At 41.9% G+C, this 20,180-nt stretch overlaps 2 protein-coding genes across 3 annotated transcripts in view; both read right to left on the bottom strand.

Moving 5' to 3' along the window:
* Positions 1 to 20,180, bottom strand: part of LOC129705811 (potassium voltage-gated channel subfamily C member 1-like) — a 176,213-nt gene that overhangs the window by 22,073 nt on the left and 133,960 nt on the right. The window lies entirely within an intron of this gene.
* Positions 1 to 20,180, bottom strand: part of LOC129705813 (tetraspanin-32-like) — a 54,127-nt gene that overhangs the window by 29,349 nt on the left and 4,598 nt on the right. For both annotated transcript variants that reach the window (XM_055649642.1, XM_055649641.1), the window contains exons 2-3: positions 18,537 to 18,651; positions 12,102 to 12,199 (exon numbers count right to left, since the gene is read on the bottom strand). In XM_055649642.1, the coding sequence (XP_055505617.1) occupies positions 12,102 to 12,199; positions 18,537 to 18,651 (213 nt within the window). The remainder of the gene's footprint in view (positions 1 to 12,101; positions 12,200 to 18,536; positions 18,652 to 20,180) is intronic.

Here is a 20,180-nt window from a genome sequence, read left to right as displayed (position 1 = left end):
AGGTTGCTATTTAGATGTCAGTGACCAACTTTAAAAGAAATGGATCAACATAATTGGGATCCATTTTTTTTCTGTATCTCTCAGTCGCTACAGAAATGAAGAGTAAACCTCCACTCTGCCTTATTCCTGGTTTTCTTCCATTTCCATCTATTGAGAATTCAGTCCCACTGAAATTCTGTTTGCAGCTGACATCCCACAACTTCTTGGCTGGTTCATTGTTTTTACCTTGTGGAGCCACAAATGCTAAGTGGCAGTCGCAGAAATGTTTACCAGAAATGTCTTCCAATTCTTCAGTGACTACTACAGGAGTCATCTTTCAGAAAGGATGAAGTTCAGAGTCACTTTCAGTGCACCAGTTTTTGACCATCTGAGGAAAAGACTGTTCAAAGACCAACACTTAAAATCCAACACTGTGCACATGTTGCATTGGGCAACAGCAATCGCTGGTCTCCCTTATGCATCAGAGACAAGAATTACCCACAGCAGACACTTCAAAATATTGTAGGACACCTGGATGCGCATTTATTTCTCCCAGCAACCCAAACACTCCTCTCCTCTTCCTACATCTCCTTCCACTTAAATCCTTCCTCTGTCTTCACATTTCATGCAACTCAACTCCTTATCCTACTTTTTTTATTTTCACCCCTGGCGTTTGTCCACCCATCTGCCAATCAAATACCGCCACCTCTCTTCCAGGTTTCTCACCATTACAATCGGACAGAAGAAGGGTCCCAACCCGAAATGACCCATCCATGTTCTTCAGAGATGCTGCCTGGCCCGCTGAGTTACTCCAGCACCTATGCCTTGTTTTAATAAACCAGCATCTGCATTTCCTTATGTCTAAGTCCAATGCATGCTTGTCTAATTCCCCAATAAAAACAATGTATTTGCTTTAACCATATCTGCTACAGCGAGTTCTACTTTGCAATCTTTGATAAATATGTTTTTTCTGAATTTCTTGTTAGGTTTCCTGATGACTGTCTTATGTTGTTGGCCCCTAAAAATGCTTTTCATCATGAATTTCTTCCATATATCAAGACAGACCAATTTCCACAGAAGAATCTGATTAACAATGTAGGTTCTTTGTTGATTATTATGTTAGCTTTGTTGCAGCTCGCTGTTGGCTTTTGTCGTCGTCATCTAACATGTTGACGGAATTGGTCGCCCGACGCGTTACAGAGTGCATCGTGTCATCGTTTCCGGGGATCGCCATGAGGAGGCGATCCCCGTATTCTGTTCATGATCATTAAACACTGCCTGCAGGAAAACCGCAGGATGCCTGAAGCCGACAAAGGTTGAACACCTGTACGAGCTGACAGGCATTGACGAACCATCTCGAAGACGTGATCGGGCAGCTGCAGTAGAACGCTTCAATATGGACACAGACCCCTGCCACCCCTTGCACAATCATCAACCTGCCAAGAAACGCCTGAAGAGTGGGAACAGCTTCATGGAACTAGAGCCAACTGTGCCAGGCACCAAAACCAAACAACAGATGGCGCCAGGACACCACCTGCCTTATACTACCTGGAAAGCCCTAAACTGCCTCTGCATTGAAGTGGGATGTTGCAGACTTAACCTGAAGAAGTAGGGCCTCTCGAACTCGAACTGTGGAGAGGTACAGACAATGGTCCACCTACTGACTTGCAGCGGGGAGGCATGCACTGCGGACGATCTCCGCAGAGGCACACATGTGGCACTGGCTGTGGCAAAGCAATGGCAGAGCGTTGTCTGACACACGAGCAAACGATTATGTTAGTTGTACCGCTATTGTTAAGATTGTCCGCTCCGAGTTAGAAGGCTGAAGTTTGAGTCTTATTCCAGTAATTTAAAGCAAAAACAATACTGCACTCACAGCTTCTAAGAATTAGCTTGACCTTATCTCTTAATCAACATCACCACAAACCAAGCAGTCTGCTCTTTAACCCATTGTAGTTTGCCGTGCAGATGTTGGTTGACATCATATGAATAATTAAACATGAAAATCACTTCACTGACTTTCAAATCCTTTGGGATATATGAGGTTGTGAAGGTGCTGTATAAATGGATATATTTGTTATAGTCAACATGGAAATAGATGCTTCAACCTAACTCATTTACACCCCATCTACACTAGCATTTACCCATGGTTGGCCCATATCCCTCTAAACCTTTCTATCCCTGTACCTTAAAAGTTTCTTAAATTGATTCCGGGAAGCACATAGATGTCTAAATTGCATCTGGTAGCAGATAGCGTTCTTGCGTACAACAAGGAGCAGCCACCACCTGCCATGTCGTACTTTAAAAAGATCGATAAAGTTAAAGTACACAAGATGTCATAGCTGGACCATTGGAGAAACTAGAATACATGCACAAACTCAGTAAGTTTATAATTAAAGACAACATCACTTTGGCTTCTAAATATGTAGAAAAGAATGTTGAAAAAAAAGTAATTGGTGTAGATTCTGTTATCATTTTTTAAATGTTGATAAATCAATCAAGATTGTAATGATCAAAATCCATTTTATGATGGTCTATTTACAACTTGTAAAAACCTTCTATTCTGTCCTGCTGCAACTCATCTATTACGGCAACTAAATTCATACTATTGTTAGCTCTAAACATAATATTACAATGATATCAAACAGCCATACATTGTTCTGCTCTGTTAAAATATAAGGAAATCCATAATTCTGCATGCACCTGGGCATGCCCAGCCCTTAATTTCCCATAAGATCACATGCTATCCGACTTGGAAATCTTAGATTCTAGACTAAGTGGGACCCATTGGGTCCCATGTTCACACGGGAAGGCTGGTCCCCCAATGCAATATTCCACCTCTCCATCAAGTCCAATATTGGTGGCCAGTGGGGGGGAGGGGCTTTCTGGAGTGCTAGTATGGGTGTTGTGGGCTGAAGGGACTGGTTTCCAGAGGGCTAGTATGGACATTGTGGGCCAAATGGATTCTTGTGGTGGCAGCTCAGTCACTCAAGCCTGATGTGCTGGCAGCTCACTCACGGCTGGTGGGCTGACAGTTGACTCATGGCTATTCCTTGAAATTCCATTTCAAGCAGGGTGCAAGGCCACCAAATTCAAATGGAGTGCAAGGCCACCAAATTCATGCAGTTTCTTACCACTTCATGCAGGGTGCAAGTCCACCAAATTCAAGTGCAATTTCATACCACTTCATGCAGGGTGCAAGGCCACCAAATTCAGGTGCAGTTTACTGCCAATTCAAGCAGGGTGCAAGGCCACACAACTCAAGTGCCACCAAATTCCTGCTTGAAGTGGTCGGAAACTGCACTTGAGTTCTGCCACATACTCTTTACCTCTTGGAATTTGTCCTACAATCATGCACCAATTCTGCTGTTTTGAATTTGTCATTGTATTTATAGTTGTATTTATCATTATTGTATGAATACTGTTTACTCTCGGAGTTCCGTGTGAACAAGGAATTTCATTGCATCCAAGTATACATTACATAACTTAATCTAATCATCTATATTACTAAAAGTCTGACCTTGACCACTTCCTGTTGTTCTGTATATTGATGTATTGATTTTAGAAAAAATAACTAATAACACTTTTATTTTTCATTGATGGGAAGACTCCTCTGCACCTGATGAGCAAATAATGCCCTTAAGGCAGCAATTCTTAGAGATGAGCTTATTCAGTATTATGCTGTTGAAGGCTGAGCTGTCATCAATGAATAGCATCTTGACATAGCTTATCAAATAAGATCAAATAGAACAAGTTGTCCTACAACTTTAGGCTGTGCACACCATACGCAAGAAGAAGATTGTTGAGGTGATCCAGGGCTGAACCCGGAAGAGTGCACCGAGCTAACAAAGTCCCTTCAAATGTGTTTGCAGCGGCCAGTTGAGTAAAGAAGCTACAAAACTGTGGTTGGTTCTTGCCCGGCCTATTGACAAGCCACATCAAATGATGATGTTGCAGGATGACAGGGTTAAACCGTCATTTAGTGACAATCGGTAAATAAGAGTGGATGAACAAAGGATTAATGATGGATTGCGGATGTGATTTGGTGATGAACCCAGCCAATAAACCACAACAAAAGCTGATTATGCCCGCAAGATCAACCAAATAACTTAAATAACAACCATAACATCTTGGCACCACACCGGGACAGCTCCCATATAGCCTGCTAGGCATAGCTGGATAGATAATCGCGCGTGAGGCACTAATAAACTCAGAATATACACTCATTGAGTGTTTCTAATAGCACTCTTTTCCATGAACATATTCGTCATGATGATTTCTTTACTTACTAGGAGGGGTGAGGGCTGGGCATTCAGCCTATCGACTCCTTGATTTTTTTAGTTTAGTTTAGAGTTACAGTGCGGAAGCAGGCCCTTTGGTCCACCGAGTCCACACCGACCAGCGATCCCCACACACTGACACTATCCTACATACGCTAGGGGCAATTTACAATTGTAACAAATGGTAAAGCCTACAAACCTGTACATCTTTGGAGTATGGGAGGAGACCAGAGACCCCGGAGAAAACCCATGCTGGTTACAGGTCGAACGTCCCTACGCTATACAGACAAGCACCTGTAGTCAGGATCGAACATGGATCTTTGGCGCTACAAGGCAGCAGCTCCACTGCTGCGCCACCGTGCCACCTAGCCCCCAGTTTTCCCAGTCACACTCTTTTTACTCTCCTATGTCCCTGTAAATATTTTCCCTCACATATCCATCAGCTGCCCTTTGATTCTCCTGCCACATCCCTCGTAGCACTAATATGCGATTACTAATTAGATTACCAGCACATCTTTATGATGGAACTGGTCCACCTGGAAGAAACCCACACAGTGGCAGGGACAACATGAAAATTCCACACAGATACCCAAGGTCAGAATCAAATCAGGATCCCTTGGAGGCAGCTGCACTAAATGTAGCACCACTGTGCTGTCTTTTAAAAAATAGGGCCAAACCCAATAATTTGCAGAACTACTTCGATTAGGCCATCAAGGCTGAATTGATTGAAGGATTGAAAGATACAGCCTGGAAACAGGCCCTTCGGTCCAGTGAGTTCACGCCAATGCCAACATCAATCATTCACATTAGTTCTATGTTATCCACTCTCTACACACTAGGGGCAATTTACAGAGACCAATTAACCTACTAACCCACTGTGAGATGACAGAGGAAACCGGAACACCCGGAGGAAACCCACGCAGTCACAGGGAGAACGTGCAAACTCCACACAGACAGCGCCCGAGGTTAGGTTCGAACCCAAGTGTCTGGCGCTGTGAGGCAGCAGCTCTACCAGCTTTGCCACTGTGCTGCCTCTTCAGGCAAAAAAAGGCTGAGATGACCTTGTGGCATCCAGCATTGCATACTTTAACATGTTCAAGATTTCACTAGTTTAGGCCCAACTCTGAACTAGATCCTGCCCCTTGCAGTTAAAGTTTACCTTGTCATGCAAAGCAAATGAATTATTAAACGTGACATCGCTGTGCAGCATCAGAGAGGTAATACATGTTATTGGGATAAAAAGTATATTGCTCGCGTGAAGCTAGTCCAGTTGTTGATACCGTCTTCACCAGTTTTCATGAGCATTCTTTCTTGCAGCTATACTGTACATCCTGTAGATTCTCATTGAAATAAAGCATTAACTTTCTTGATTCTACTCTGCCTGTCTGCATTTTGGCAACATTTCTCTTGTTCAGCAGCATTCAGTATTGCTGTGTCCCATAAGTGTGTCACTAAATTGATTCATCCAATCTTAAATTCAATCCAGTAACTGGATTATTTTAATCCTGCATCACAATTATTGTTTTGCTTTAAATGAAGGTTCAAACCATAATTTTCTTTTTTGTTAACTATTTAGTATCCGTTTATTAAAGCAATGTTTTGCTTCAAACCTTGATATTTTTTTACTTTGTATGAGAAATAAATAGGGTCAAGCTGGTGCATGTGTAACCACTAATGCATTCACCACAAAAATCTATGTATTTTTTAATTGTAAGTGTCCATAAAAGTAATAGAATCTTAAGTAACTGAAAGTTACTCAGAAATTGTACAATCCTTTTATCAGTTCCATTTTCCTACTGTTGTTTGCTCATGAGATGGAAACAAAACTTTAATGACTGCATATTGACGCCTTCTTGGCTCATAAAACAAACTTCAAGAGCCCACAACTTTGAATTCTTCCAATGGAGACCAGTTAATGGAAAGTAACAGCAGTGATTAATTCAGTCTGTGGCACAGCCATTTTATGACAAGACTGGCTCGTCGAGTGATATTTGTAAACGTAGCAAATCATGGACATTTTATTTGGGCTTAGAATTCTGTAAAAATTTGAACCAATTTGGTTTAGGTTGGGGTATCTGCACTAAATGCCAACAATTAAATTACTGATTCCAGAGCGTTGTAACTCCATTATCTTATTCCTCTTTAAACCCGATCATTCGCTATCCTCCATTTAGAGAGAAGGTGTAGTCAATGTCAAGGCTTTCTCTGCTCTCTGGTGGAATGTAAGTGAATTGCAAAATGATGCAACTCAAATATCCTCAGATTCCTTCAGATTGATGTATCCACTCAGAGATATGCCAATGTTTTATTCACATTTGGGAAATTGCCATGAATATTAAAAGTCTGCTTTTAGATTTTTTTTAAATTGCAATTAGTTCTCCCATATTGCTGTTGGCTGCAGTCCCTCAACCCAGTACAAAACTGCATATCATACTTGGCCCTGAATATTCTGAGTTTAGTCAATATAAGAAGAGATTTTATTCTCAGAGTTTGCTCAATAGCAAGCATAACAGGGTTGTCACAGTAAGGGATTTTAACTTTCTCAATATATACTGGGACTGCCAGAGTATCAAGGACTTAGATGGGTGGAGCTTGTTAAATGTGTCCAGGATGTTTCTTTGGTCACTATGTAGGGGGCCCTACAAGAGAAAGGGCAAAGCTTAACCTACTCTTAGAAAATTGGGAAGGGCAAGTGACGGAAGTGCTGGTGGGCGAACCTTTTGGGGCCAGCGAACACAGTTTTATTAGGTTTTAAATAGTTATGGATAAGAACAGGGCTGGTTCACGTGGTTCTGTATTGCCAAAAGGCCAACTTTGATGGTATAAAATAGGAACTTGCAAAATGTGATTGGACAAGGTTGTTTGCAGGCAAAATTACATCCAGAAAATGGGATGCTTTTAATAGTGTGTTGATGATCGTTCAAAGCACGCATGTTCTTGTTCATGTGAAGAGGAAGGTACGTGAGAGTAAGGACACCTGAATTACAAGAGAAATGGAGTTTCTGATCAAGAAAATGAAGGCATGGGCCAGGCATAAACAAATGTATCAAGTGTATCCCTGGAAGTGTTAATGGGAACTGCAGAGCATCCTTAAAAAGGAGATCAGGTGGGCAAAAAGGGGCAAGAGATACCACTGGCAGATAAGATAAAAATATCTTTAAACTCTCCTTCATATTTATGTGAAGGGAAAGAGGGTGACTAGAAAGATAATAGGGTCTCTCAGAAACCAAAGTGGCCATCGATGTGAGGAGCCACAGGAGCCTTCAATGAATATGTCTTCCCTGGTTTTACTGTGGGGAAAGACATGAAAACTTGGGAGCTTGGGATAGTTAATGGAGATGTCTTAAGGACAGTCCGTATTATGTTCGTGGACGTTCTGGACGTCCTAAGACGTATCAAGGTAGATAAATCTCATGGGCCTGATCAGATATGCCGAGGACACTGTGGGAAACTAGAGAAGAAATTGCAGGAGCTCTGACAGAGATATATGAATCATTGTAGGAAATGGGTGAGGTGCCGGATGTCTGGAGGGTGGCTAATGTTGTGCCCCTATTTATGAAGGGCTGCAATGAAAAGCCTGGGAATTATAGACCAGTGAGTATAACATCTGTGTAGGTAAATTACTGGGGAGGATTCTGAGGGATAATATATATATACATTTGGATAGATAAGGGCTGATTAGGTATAATCAATATGGTTTAGTACATGGAAGATTGCGCCTCACAAATTTGATTGAGGTTTTTGAAGAAGTAACCAAGAAGGTTAACGAGGGCAAGGCCATACACTATAAGTACTCCAGTAATGCATTTGATAAGTTTCTGCATGGTAGGCTGCTCTGGAAGGTTGGAGTGCATGGGATCCAGAGAGATCTAGCCTACTGGATAGAGAATTTGCTTCATAGAATTAAGCAGAGGTGGTGGTGGAAGGTTGTTTTTCAAACTGGAGGCCTATGTCTAGTGGTGTGCCTCAGGGATCGGTGCTGAACTCTTTGCTGTTTGTGATTTATATCAATGGTTTAGATGAGAATGTGCAAGGCATGATTAGTAAGTTGGTGATGACACTAAAGTAGGTGGTATCGCAGAAATAAAGATGGTTATCTAAAATGACTGCAGGATCGTGATCAGCGGGGCAAATTGTCTGAAGAATGGCTAATGGGGTGCAATGCAGATAAGTGCGAGGTGTCGCATTTTGCGAAGTCAAACGTGGGCAGGACCTTCATAGTGAATGGTAGGGTCCTGGGGAGTGATGCAGAGCAGAAGGATCTGGAATATGTGCACAGTTCAGAAAAAAAGTGACATCACAGGTAGATAGAGTGGTAAAAAAAGGCTTTTAGTACATTAGCCTTCATCAGTCTGGGTATTGAGTTTAGAAGTTGGGACGTTATGTTACAGTTGTACAAGATGTTGCTGAGGCCGCATTTGAAGTATTGTGTTCAGTTTTGGTGACTCTGCGAAAGGAAATCTGAATCTGAATCTGAATCTGAAAGATGTTGTTAAGCTAGAAAGAGCATAGAGAATATTTAAGAGAACTTCTAGCCAGAACGCAAGGGTCTAAGGGAAAGGTTGAGCAGGCTAGAACTTTACTCTTTGGACTGTAGCAGGCTAAAGGGTGATCTTATAGAGATGTGTAAAATCATGATGGGGATTGATAGGGTAAATGCCCAGTCTTTTACCCAGGGTAATAGAATCAAGGACATAGATTTAAGGTGAGAGGGGAAAGATTTAATAGGAACATGAGGGGCATCTTTTCACTCAGACGACAGTGAGTAATGGAATGAGCTTCCGGAGGAGGTTGTTGAGGCAGGTACAAAAACAACATATAAAAGGTACTTGGACTGGTACATGGATATGAAAGGTTTAGAGGGATGTGGACCAAATGTAGGCAAATGGGACTAACTGGTTGGCATGCATGAGTTGGCTGAAGGGCCTGTTTTCATGCTGTAGGACTCTATGACTCTAAGGTAAATTCATACTCAGAAAGGATAATGATTTGAATATATACTGACCTTTCCAAATTGGGCTCTTATTTTACTTTTAAATTTATTTTCCAAATTTGCACTTTTTTTTGAAAGACTGAAACTCGAAATTCCTGCAATTGAGCACAATTAATGGAAAGTAACAACAATGAATAATTCAGTTTGTGGCATGGCCACTTTTATGACGAAACTAACCCTTCGAGTGATAATTTTAAATGTAACAAATTATGGAGATTTTATTTGGAATTTGAATTCTGTAAAATGTTGAACCAATTTGGTTTGTTGTCTGCACTAAATGCCAACAATTAAATTACTGATTTCATAACAATGTATCGACATTATCTTATTCCACTTTAATCCGTTTCTTGTCTATCCTCCATTTAGAGTGGAGATGTATTTAATCGCAAGGCCTTCACTTCTCTCTAGTGGGAACTGAACTGCAGAATGAGATGACTACTCAAATTCCCTGAGATTCCCCGAGATGTATGTATTTTGTCAGAAATATGTCAATGTTTTATTCATGTTTGGGTAATTGTCACAATTGTTAACAGTTTGTTTCTAGAGGAAAAAAAAAAAATAGCCCTCTCATATCACTACAGGCTGCAGTCCACTTAAACCCAGCACAAATTGCATATACACGATCCTGGAAGCTCTGAGTTTACTCAACACAAAAAGGAAAATTCATACTCAGTAAAGGATGATGATTTGAATACGTGCTAACCTTTTAGTTATATTTTTCTTTTAAATAGATTTTTTGCAAATTTACAGATTATTTATATTAACATATCAGAGGATATTTCATATATGTTATATATATAATGTTATATATATATGTTATATATATAATGCTATATATATATATATATATATGTTATATATATAATGCTGTATACCCAAATGATTACACAAACTAGAGGATATACTGATACTTTAGTTTGTGTAATCATTTGGGTACACAGCATACAGGAAGAAAAATATATAGACTTTGGCTAAATTCTTTTGGATGCATTCATGAGGTTTCCAATGTGAAGCATTTATTACATTAATTAAACATACTTTTTTCCTTTCATCTTTGCCTCTTTCAAGTAAGTCGCACTTACTACCCATAGCCCAATGTTTCTATCTCTTCATGGATATTACTTTCCTCAAGATGGTTTGGTGTTGGCAATGTTGCGCTGCCTGATGCCCAGTAAATTAAAATGACAGGGGCATGCTTGTATTTTTATTCTCTGTGCACTGGAAGAATACAGAGTGCACAGAGCAGATCTGCACAGGCATTTTTTTTACACAGAGTGGTGGGTGCCTCAAATGTGCTGCCTGTGGTAGTGGTGGAGCCAGATACGATAATGACCTTTAACAAGTTTTTTGATTGGTGCATAGATATGCAGGGGATGGAGGGATTATGGATCACGTGCAGGCAAAGGAGATTAATTTTAATTGGCATAGTGTTCGGCACAGACATTGTGGGCTGAAGGGTCTGTACTGTGCCGTACTGTTCTGTGTTAAATGTTGACAAAAATTGATCTGCAATTCCATGCACACACACAACTCCACGAGAAAATGAACTGCTGGCTTAGGTGCATGTAATGCTGTCATGTGGTCACTGGGCACATAGTGGTGATGATGCTGGTTAGGAAGCCATTGACAAGGGCATTCAGACTTTAATAAAAAGCATGGATATTGACTGGAAAGTCAGGTCTTAACAAGAGGTTGAAGACCTGCTCGAGGATGATTTAAAGATGCAATCCTCACATTAGTTGCTATGTTTGACTGCCACCGAAGTCGACCATGACATTTTCTCCCCTGAACCAGATGTTTCCAGCTTGCCATTTTTGGAGAGATATGCAGAAACGTAAATGTCTCCATTGGGTATCCAATTCTGACGCCGCAATGTCAGACCAGATGTTGGAGAATGTAGACACTTGGAACTGCAGATGCAGGTTTATAAAAAAAAAGACACAACATGCTGGAGTAACTCAGCAGATCAGTTCTTCAGACTGAGTTACTCCAGCGCTTTAGTATTTTATTGTAAACCGGCATCTGCAGTTCCATGTGTCTAACATCTGTCTGGAGAAGGGTCCTAACCTGAACGTCAAATATCCATGTTCTCCAGAGATGCTGCCTGACCCGCTGAGTTACTCCAGTACTTTGTATCTTCAGCTGTTGGCAAAGTTTACCTTGGCATCGTGTTCGGCACAGATATTGTTGGCCAAAGGGCCTGTCCCTATGCTGTTCTGGTCTATGTTCTATAAGTTTATGTCATGGGAGCAGAATTAGGCCATTCGACCCATGGAGTCTATTCCACAATTCAATCATGGCTGATCTATCTTTCCCTCTCAACCTCAATCTCCTGCCTTCTCCCCATAATCTTTGATATCCTTATTAATCAAGAATCTGTCAATCTCTGCTTTAAAAATATCCATTGACTTGGCCTCCACAACCATCTGTGGCAATGAATTCCACAGATTCACCACCCTCTTGCTAAATAAATTCCTCCTCAACCCCTTTCTAAAGTAACGTCATTTTATTCTGATTGGGAGGGGTATTCCCACTGCCTTGTCAATGCTGCTAGTTCTGGTTGGGTCCCATGTTAACTCACCAATTGAAGTAGTGGTTCCTACTGAAAGCAACTACTTTAAGTGTTCCTGCCAGTGCAGGAAATCAACACAGGTAAGCTGAGGTTCAATGGCACCTCGTAAAATCATTCACTATTCCAGTCAGTCACCACACTGAAGGTCTGACAGTCATTGCTTTGCATGTCGCTGGAAGAAAAACTGGAACTGCTTGACTGCAGAGAGCCCTGATAGTGGACATTTCACGGGCCGTACAATTTCTAGGCTAATGGACTATTGACCATTGTCACCTACCAGGCTGAGCAACAATTCGGATTCCTTCACAATTCCGATCAGCGTGATGATCCCCAGCAGGGCAAGAAAGGTGCTGATGGCCAGTTTACTGTGCACGGCTGTGGAGAGAAAGGAACATGAGTACTTTGAACGTGTTGAAGACTTCTCACAGAGCACCTCTCACAGAAATCTCACCATCTTTTCCACAGTTCACAAATCGCATAGAATGGAGCAGGCTTTTAATCTATCGAGCATGGGTAGAATGATAGGCTGAAACATCTATTGTCTACTCGATGTGACTTTCAAAGAGATGAGGTACGGCAGTCTTGAACACACAGCATAAATAAATCAGACCCAGGGAGACCATTAAATCAACGGAGCTGGTTTTGTTTCATTAGTTCATGTCATTGGAGCAAAATTAGGCCATCCAGCCCACTGAGTCTACTCCAATATTCAATCATGGCTGATCTATTTTCCCCTCTCAACCCCTTCCCACAGATTCTCCACCTATTGACTAAAGAAATTCCTCCTCATTTTCTTTCTAAAGGTGTCTTTTTATTCTGAGGCTATGGCCTCTAGTCTTAGACTGTCTGATTTGTGGAAACATCCTCTCCACATGCCCTCTATCCTGGTCTTTCAGGATTCAGAAAGTTTCAATGAGGCCCCCCCTCATTCTTCTAAACTCCAACGAGTACGGGCCCAGAGGCATCAAAAGCTCATCGTACAATAACACAATCATCCCCGGGATCCTCCTAAACCTCTTCTGGCCTCTCTCCAACGGCAGCACATCCGTCCTCAGTTATGGGGCCCAAAACTGCTCACAAAACACCAAATGCGGTCTGACCAGTGTTTTATAAAGCCTCAGCTGTATAGTTTTCTATGCATAGCGAGGTCAAAAGAGGAACGCTACACTTTTATACAAATAAAGTGCTCAATGTCTTCACAGGCCTGTTGTCCTGTTACACCCATCCTCTATATTAAGACAGAGTGAGCACAGATAATCTCATTAGTAGAGAGGGTTGGTGTCTGCACCTCTATGAAGGCATCTCGGACGTTTGCTAGCTCTATGTTGGCACCCTGTGGCTCTACAGCCCAGTAACAACCAACACTTTCAAGGGTAAAAAGTGGGAGAACATAGAAGTGGCACTGGATGTAATGTGGAGGTGACTATCCTTGAAATCCTGCATTTTAACCTTTTGCCTATCTCCCTATATTCACTCTGCAGGACCTCATCCCTTTTCCTATCTATGTCATTTGGGCCAATGTCCACACCAACATCTAATTGTTCTCTCTCTCCTTGAGAATGTTCTGTAGCCACAAAGAGACATCCTGGACCCTGCCACACTATCCTGGAGTCCATCTTGCGGCCACACAGTCACCTGTCTTTACCCCTAACTAAGGAATCTTGTTTCACAATAGCTCTGTCTGACTTGACTCTTCCCTGCTATGCCTTAGAGCCGGGCCAGGTGCCACACACCTGACTGCTGCCTCTGGTCTCCTCTGAACATTCATCCCTCACAACAATAGCCAAAGGGATACTTGTTTTCAAAGGGAATGGCCACAGGGGATTCCAATGCTCTCTGCACTAAATTCACAGCACAGCCTCTCCCAATACGGCGACGTTGCGCGCACAGTCCAGCACCCGGGCCAAAACTCCTCAGCTGGCCCACCGGCTAGACTTTGTGTGCAGTCCAGCACCCGGGCCAACTCACCATTCATCCAGCCAAGGCCGAATCGGACAACGAATTGCCGTCGGGAATTGTCCCTTATTTTGACCTTTTGGCCCTTATTTGGGAGTGAGAAAGTTGGCAACCCTAGCCGTGAACTACATAGACTTGGGGACATTGGTTTTGTCTTTTTGCACTATTATTGTTGGTTTGTTTTTATGTGTGTGTATGGGTGTGTGTATGTAATGTATATTCTGAACCTTATTTTGTTTATTGTATTGATTACAGAATATTATATTTACCTACTGTTTACATATTCTGTTGTACTGCTGCAAGAATTTCATTGTTCTAGTTGGGACATATGAAAATAAAACACTCTTGACTCCCTTGACTTCTGACTACGTTTTGGCTCTCCGACTGCTCCTCCTCTCAGCTGCTCACTCGCTGCTGAAACTGACCTGGCTTCAAGGAGAAATATTACTTTTGGCAGCTCCCAAGTTGCCAAGCATAGTTGATACGATGAAATACATCTGCCCATGTCCACTTATATCTCCATAATTCATTTTGTTAAACGTTTATTCTAATTCACACCACATTTAAGATGCTCTATGCCAACCAGGAACAAATAGCTGTATTGAGTAGAATTCCATCCACCTTAATCATTCGTTACTCACCATAGATGCAAGGTGCGTTGTATGTTAAAGCACACAGCAAGTCCCCTAGCAAGAGACTAATTTAATGATGCATTCTAAACCTGCTGCTGTACCTCTTTGAAGATCAAAATGGGGCTACATGAGTGGAAAAGGGTGTTTTGTTTAAAGATAATTGCGAACACCACTGACTGTGACATGATTGAATGTATAGAGAATGGGTGAAGAGTTTGTGCACAGTTTTTGTTGTGTGTTTATTTTTTGCTCTGATTTGAAACAAAAAAAGGGCAGCAAATGCAAAGTAGCATTACCATTGAGTTGCCTTCATATCATAAACTATTCTGGTCTAGATATAGGTAACGTTTACTTCAGTGTTCTTGAATGAACTTCTTTAATCTCTATATATCTTTACCATAAGGTTTGCACCAATTCAAGGAAGGAGCTCCCCACTGTCTTACAGGTCTGCATTTCATGTATACATGCCCTGAATAAATAAAAGAATGGCTTGGAGGAACATTGCTATGTCCATTGGGATTGTTAGTTCTTGAACAAAAAGGAGGTTGAGTTTTATCATTTGACATATGCCTGCCAACTATAGCCCTAACAGAGAAAACTGGTGTCTGCAAAAGATCAGAGTAACAAAATAATCTCCAATGCACATGATCTTCCCACCTCGCCTCTAGCTCAGAGGACAACTATCAATTAGATATTACTACAGAGACAGGAGTAAACAACTCAAACTACACCAACTCTCTCAACTTTGCTCGAAATTCACAGGGACCACTGACATGAAGAAAAATAACTGGGATAATTGGTGTTGCAGGGCTGCCTGCGTCTGATAACAGAAGCAGTACTTACCATGGAAACAGAGAGATAACACAGAACCGACCCCTTCGATAACACATTCAGCACTTTCAGTTGCATTATTTAACCCTGTCAGGGGACCAAACTCGAAATGTTGGATGAATCTATCCTGCAGTTGAATAATGCTTCACAGAAAAAACAATAGACTAGCTGGAGTGTATTAAATTCCATGTGTATAAACTAGAGAGTGTGTTACCATGGGGGTGGCACTGTGGTGCGACGAGAGAATTGCTGCCTTACAGCGCAAGAGAAGCAGATTCGATCCTGACTATGAATGTTGTCTGTGTGGAGTTTGTACGTTCTATCTGCGACCACGTGGATTTTCTCCAGGTGGTCCGATTTCCTCCCAAACTCCTGCATAACTAGGGAATATTTTAGAACTTACCAAAGCTAATTAATCTACAAACCGGTATGTCTTTGGAGTGTGGGAGGATACCGGAGTGCCCAGAGAAAACCCACACAGTCACGGAGAGAACGTACAAACTCTGTACAAACAGCACCTGTAGTTAGGATTGAACTCGTAGTTTGAACTCAGGTCTCTGACGCTGTAAGGCAGCAACTCTACCACTGTGCCACTGTGCCGTCCTCTCCGGAGAGGACTAACCCAATACTTAGCTTTTGTGTTTCCCGATCTTCCACCTTCCATAGATTTCAATTGAATCAACGACTGTTGCATTTATCCCAGCTCTGCCTGACTCTTTTCTTCCTGATTTACCATGCCCCACAGCCCCCAAAGGGTTTATATTTATAATTCTTATCTTTAATTATTTTCATGGCTCCAATTTATGTCTCAGTAGCCTTTAGCAATTTGAGACGTGTGTTCTAAATACCACACCCTCTACTCATCACTGAGATGGTGCTTTACATGCTCTGAAACTTTATCCCAAAATCTGTCTCCTGTTTTTATTCCTACACAACTCACCTGCAAATCATATTTCTTTCGCCAATCTTTTAATTGCCCTTCTAATTTTCCAGCTCTGAAATCAGTGTTTGATGTTTTTGGCCATTGTATCATTGTGTAATGTTTTGACATGTTATTTCTGGTAATTATTGCATCTCACTTCATGACAAACTGTTGACACCAGAGGCAAAATACTTCCATTCTATGAGTAGGAGCTAGATATGGGTACGGTTTAGTAATGGTTAAGTTACCAGGCAAGCATCCAGTCAGAGTTATAGAGCTTTGTTCTAAAGACATGAACTTGAATTCCACAACACGATTGGGGGCTTTTAAATACGTAGAATATAGAGAATATAGCACAAAGCAGCACAGAAACAGGCCCGTTGGCCCAGAATATCCATGCTGAACACAATATCAAATTATACTAATCTCCTCTGTCTACACAATTAAACAATTAACCAAAGTCTGAGCAAAAAGAATTGCCAATACTAGTAGCCATGAAACTACTACTTTAAAAAAAAAATCATTAATTCATAAAAAATCATAATTAACTAGACCAAGTGCAGACCTGTTGGGTCTGTTCCCCCAACATGCGGTTGTGGGGGGGGAGGAGGGAGGCGGCATGCAGCGCCACACACACTAACTAACCCCCCACTCCCCCCGCACACACGTTAATTACCCCCCTTGATATTATATTAATATTATTAATTTGCTCCTTTTACCCCATAACCACCCTATCTACTGACGCATAGCCCCCAACTTCCAGTCACATCTAGAGAGGGGGAGCGGGGGTAGAGAGTGAGGGCAGAGAGTGAAGGGGCAGAGACAGAGAGAGAGGGAGAGACAGAGAGAGAGGGACAAGAGGGAGAGGGGTGGAGGGGAGGAGAAGAGGGAGGGTGGGTGAGGGGGGGAAGGTGGGGGAGGAGGGAGAGAGGGAGGGGAGAGAGGAGGGTGGAGAGGGGGAGAGTGAGGTGAGACCGAGGGGGAGAGTGAGGGGGCGCTGAGAGGGGGGGTGAGGGGAGGGGGAGGGAGGGTGGAGGGAAGAGGGTAGGGGCTGTGGAGGGGAGGGGGGGGTTTGGGGGGGGGAGGGAGGGAGGGTGGGGGAGGTGATGGGAGGGGGAGGAGGGGGAGGGGAAGAGGGGGGAGGGGGGAGGGGGGGGGGGGGGGGGGGGGAGGGGGGGGGGGGGGGGGGGGGGGGAGAGAGGGAAGGAGAGAGGGGGGGAGAGAGAGGGGAAGGGGGGGAACAGATGGAGAAAGAGAGGGGGAGTGAGGGGGGAGAGAGAGGGGGGCAGAATGAGAGAAAGGGAAAGAGAGAGAGAGAGAGAGAGAGTGCCTTTTTACTTCAACCCAAACCCCCCCCAAACAACCATTTGCAGGCAGAGCCTTTTTACTTCAAACCAACCATATTTTCATTTTCAAGCCACATTAAGGGCACTCACAGTTGAGTAGACATGTGTTCAGTGTTATTCAGAGCTCAGAGAGACATGACCTCCATCTTGCAGAGCCTGATTGAGGCACACCGCTTCCTGGTTTTATAGTCCCTCCCCCTCCCTCCAGCAGGGGCAGCAGAGAGAATGGTGATTTTTTTTAAAAACATTAATATCTCTCTGATTTTTCATCGATGGGAAGAATCCTCTGGTCCAGGAAGGCAGATGTGGGCTCTGAGCGAGGTGGCCAAAAATGACAGCCGTAGGTTGCGGCGTTCTCTCAGAAATCGCAGCACAGTGGGCCAAAAACGGTCAAGATCAGACTTTTAGTAATATAGATATCAGGTCAATATCTATTTCTTGTGGCACAGTGGTAGAGTTGCTGCCTTACAGCAGCAAAGAGCCGGGTTTTACCTGACTACGTAGGGGTGCGGTCCGTATGGAGTTTGTACGTTCTCCCTGTGACTGTGTGGGTTTTCTCTGGGTGCTCCAGTTTCCTCTCACACAAGATGTACAGGTTTGTAGGTTAATTGGCTTTGATTAAATTGTACCTAGTGGTGTAGGCTAGTGTATGGGGATTGCTGGTTGGCACGGACACGGTGGGCCGACAGGCCTGTTTCCACACTGTATATTTCTAAAGTCCAAAGTCTAAAGTAAAAATCCAATGTTTTCCATTGTATTAGTGTTGTAATTGAAAGTTAATAATCATAGAGTTGATATTTAATGATTCCGATCTCAAAGCACATTCAATCCTCATTTTAAATTTAGCTTCTATTGAGAATGAATAATTAAGTAGATCAAATGATAAAGTTATTGCAATCGCATTATTTTAACTACATTCTGTTATCTCCTGAGCTGTGATACACTAGCAGGCTATGTATTCATTTGGATTGAACAGTGATCTTGTTCAGTATGTCTATTTTTCAGCTGTCTGCAAGTAAACTCACCCAGATCATGCATCCTAGCATATCGGTTGGTTTCAGGTGTGACATTGCGGATAATATAAAATTTATCATTGAAGCAGGTCCACAAGGTCACTGCAGCAAGCGCAACTCCAAGCAACTAGAACAAAACACAACAAAGTAATGAGATGTTAGATTCCAGACAGAGCAAAATCATTCATTACAAGACATCAATGATGATAAAGTAAACATTTTATTTAATCTTTGCTTCCACCCCTCCCCCCCCCCCTCCAACTTCCTCTCCAAAAAGCTCACGAAATACATTATTTTGTTTCATGCAAATCACTTGCCAAAGGTTTTTTTTTAATATCTGATAGTTCTTCGGGAAAGAGAAAAGCATTTGCGCCTATTTTTATGCGACATGTGTTTTTTGTTATATATTGAAAGCCTTTACAAAGCTTCATCTATTCATTGCCAAGGAATGGCATAATACGATATAGAATTCATTCCAACAAAACAGAATTAATTAGATTCTGACCAGCTGACTGCTTCCTTTTATTGAAATATATATTAATACTTTACCACTGGATCCATAATAATATTTGTTACTATCCTGAGCATGTAAACATGCCCAAATAAACAAAGGCAACCTAAACTTGAATTTCATCTTTCTTTGAAATAAATCTTTCCACTTGCTTTTGGCTCAACGTTTTTTTTTAGGAAATAAATGTTTTTGTGGATTTACCTTCTTCCTTTGAACCATAACGTTGGATCAAATAGTTTATTTTCAAAATGATTTTTTTTTTCACCCCAAGCATAGAGAGGTAATGTTTTACTGATTATGACAATGTTGCAGTTTGTGAGTTATAGTAAGAAAGGTAAATTGAAAGGAATGGATTAGCAAATAAGATTGACTACAATGCTACATTGACTAATGCTACATTAGACAGTAAAACTTCATTAATTCACTATTTTTCAGAAACCCTGATAGTCCAGCATTTGGCTCATCTGATTTTGTTTAGTGTAATTCCTTGAATCTACTCTCTATCCACATTATTTTAAAACTCACGTGGCCCTGATTCCTTGTTGCTTTTAAACGCACCAGAACCCATGCTTGTTTTAACCTCACACAACAACCCCCCCCCCCCCCCCCCCCCCCCCCCCCCCCCCCCCCCTTTTAAAACTCACCAGTTCTTGTTTCTCATTTGCTAATTAAACTTGCAAATCTCATTGGAAAATATATCATACTGTTGTATAATATTTTCTAAAAAGTAAATTAAAAGTGTACTTGGATATTAATAGATATCTGACACCAAATTTCCAATGGTGTCAGATTAATAAAAAATTAATGTACCTTCTGTACTTTTTAAACTTCCAGGGTTAACTGGAATTTAACATCACAGACAGGTTTTAATATGCTACCCAGATCACTAAATTGTTTTAGATTTTTAGTTTTAGAGATACAGTGCAGACACAGGCCTTTCGGCCCACCAGGTCCACACCGACCAGCATTCCCCGCACATAAACACTATCCTATACCCACTAGGGACAATTTTTACATTTACCAAGGCAATTAACCTACATACCTGTATGTCTTTGGAGTGCCTTTATAGAAACATAGAAACATAGAAAATAGGTGCAGAAGTAGGCCATTCGGCCCTTCGAGCTTGCACCGCCATTCAATATGAT

This window comes from Leucoraja erinacea, chromosome 18 (assembly GCF_028641065.1).
Source record: "Leucoraja erinacea ecotype New England chromosome 18, Leri_hhj_1, whole genome shotgun sequence".
Lineage (NCBI taxonomy): Eukaryota > Metazoa > Chordata > Chondrichthyes > Rajiformes > Rajidae > Leucoraja > Leucoraja erinaceus.
Note: the sequence above shows the minus strand (reverse complement) of the source record. Positions and strands in the feature narration are given on the sequence as shown.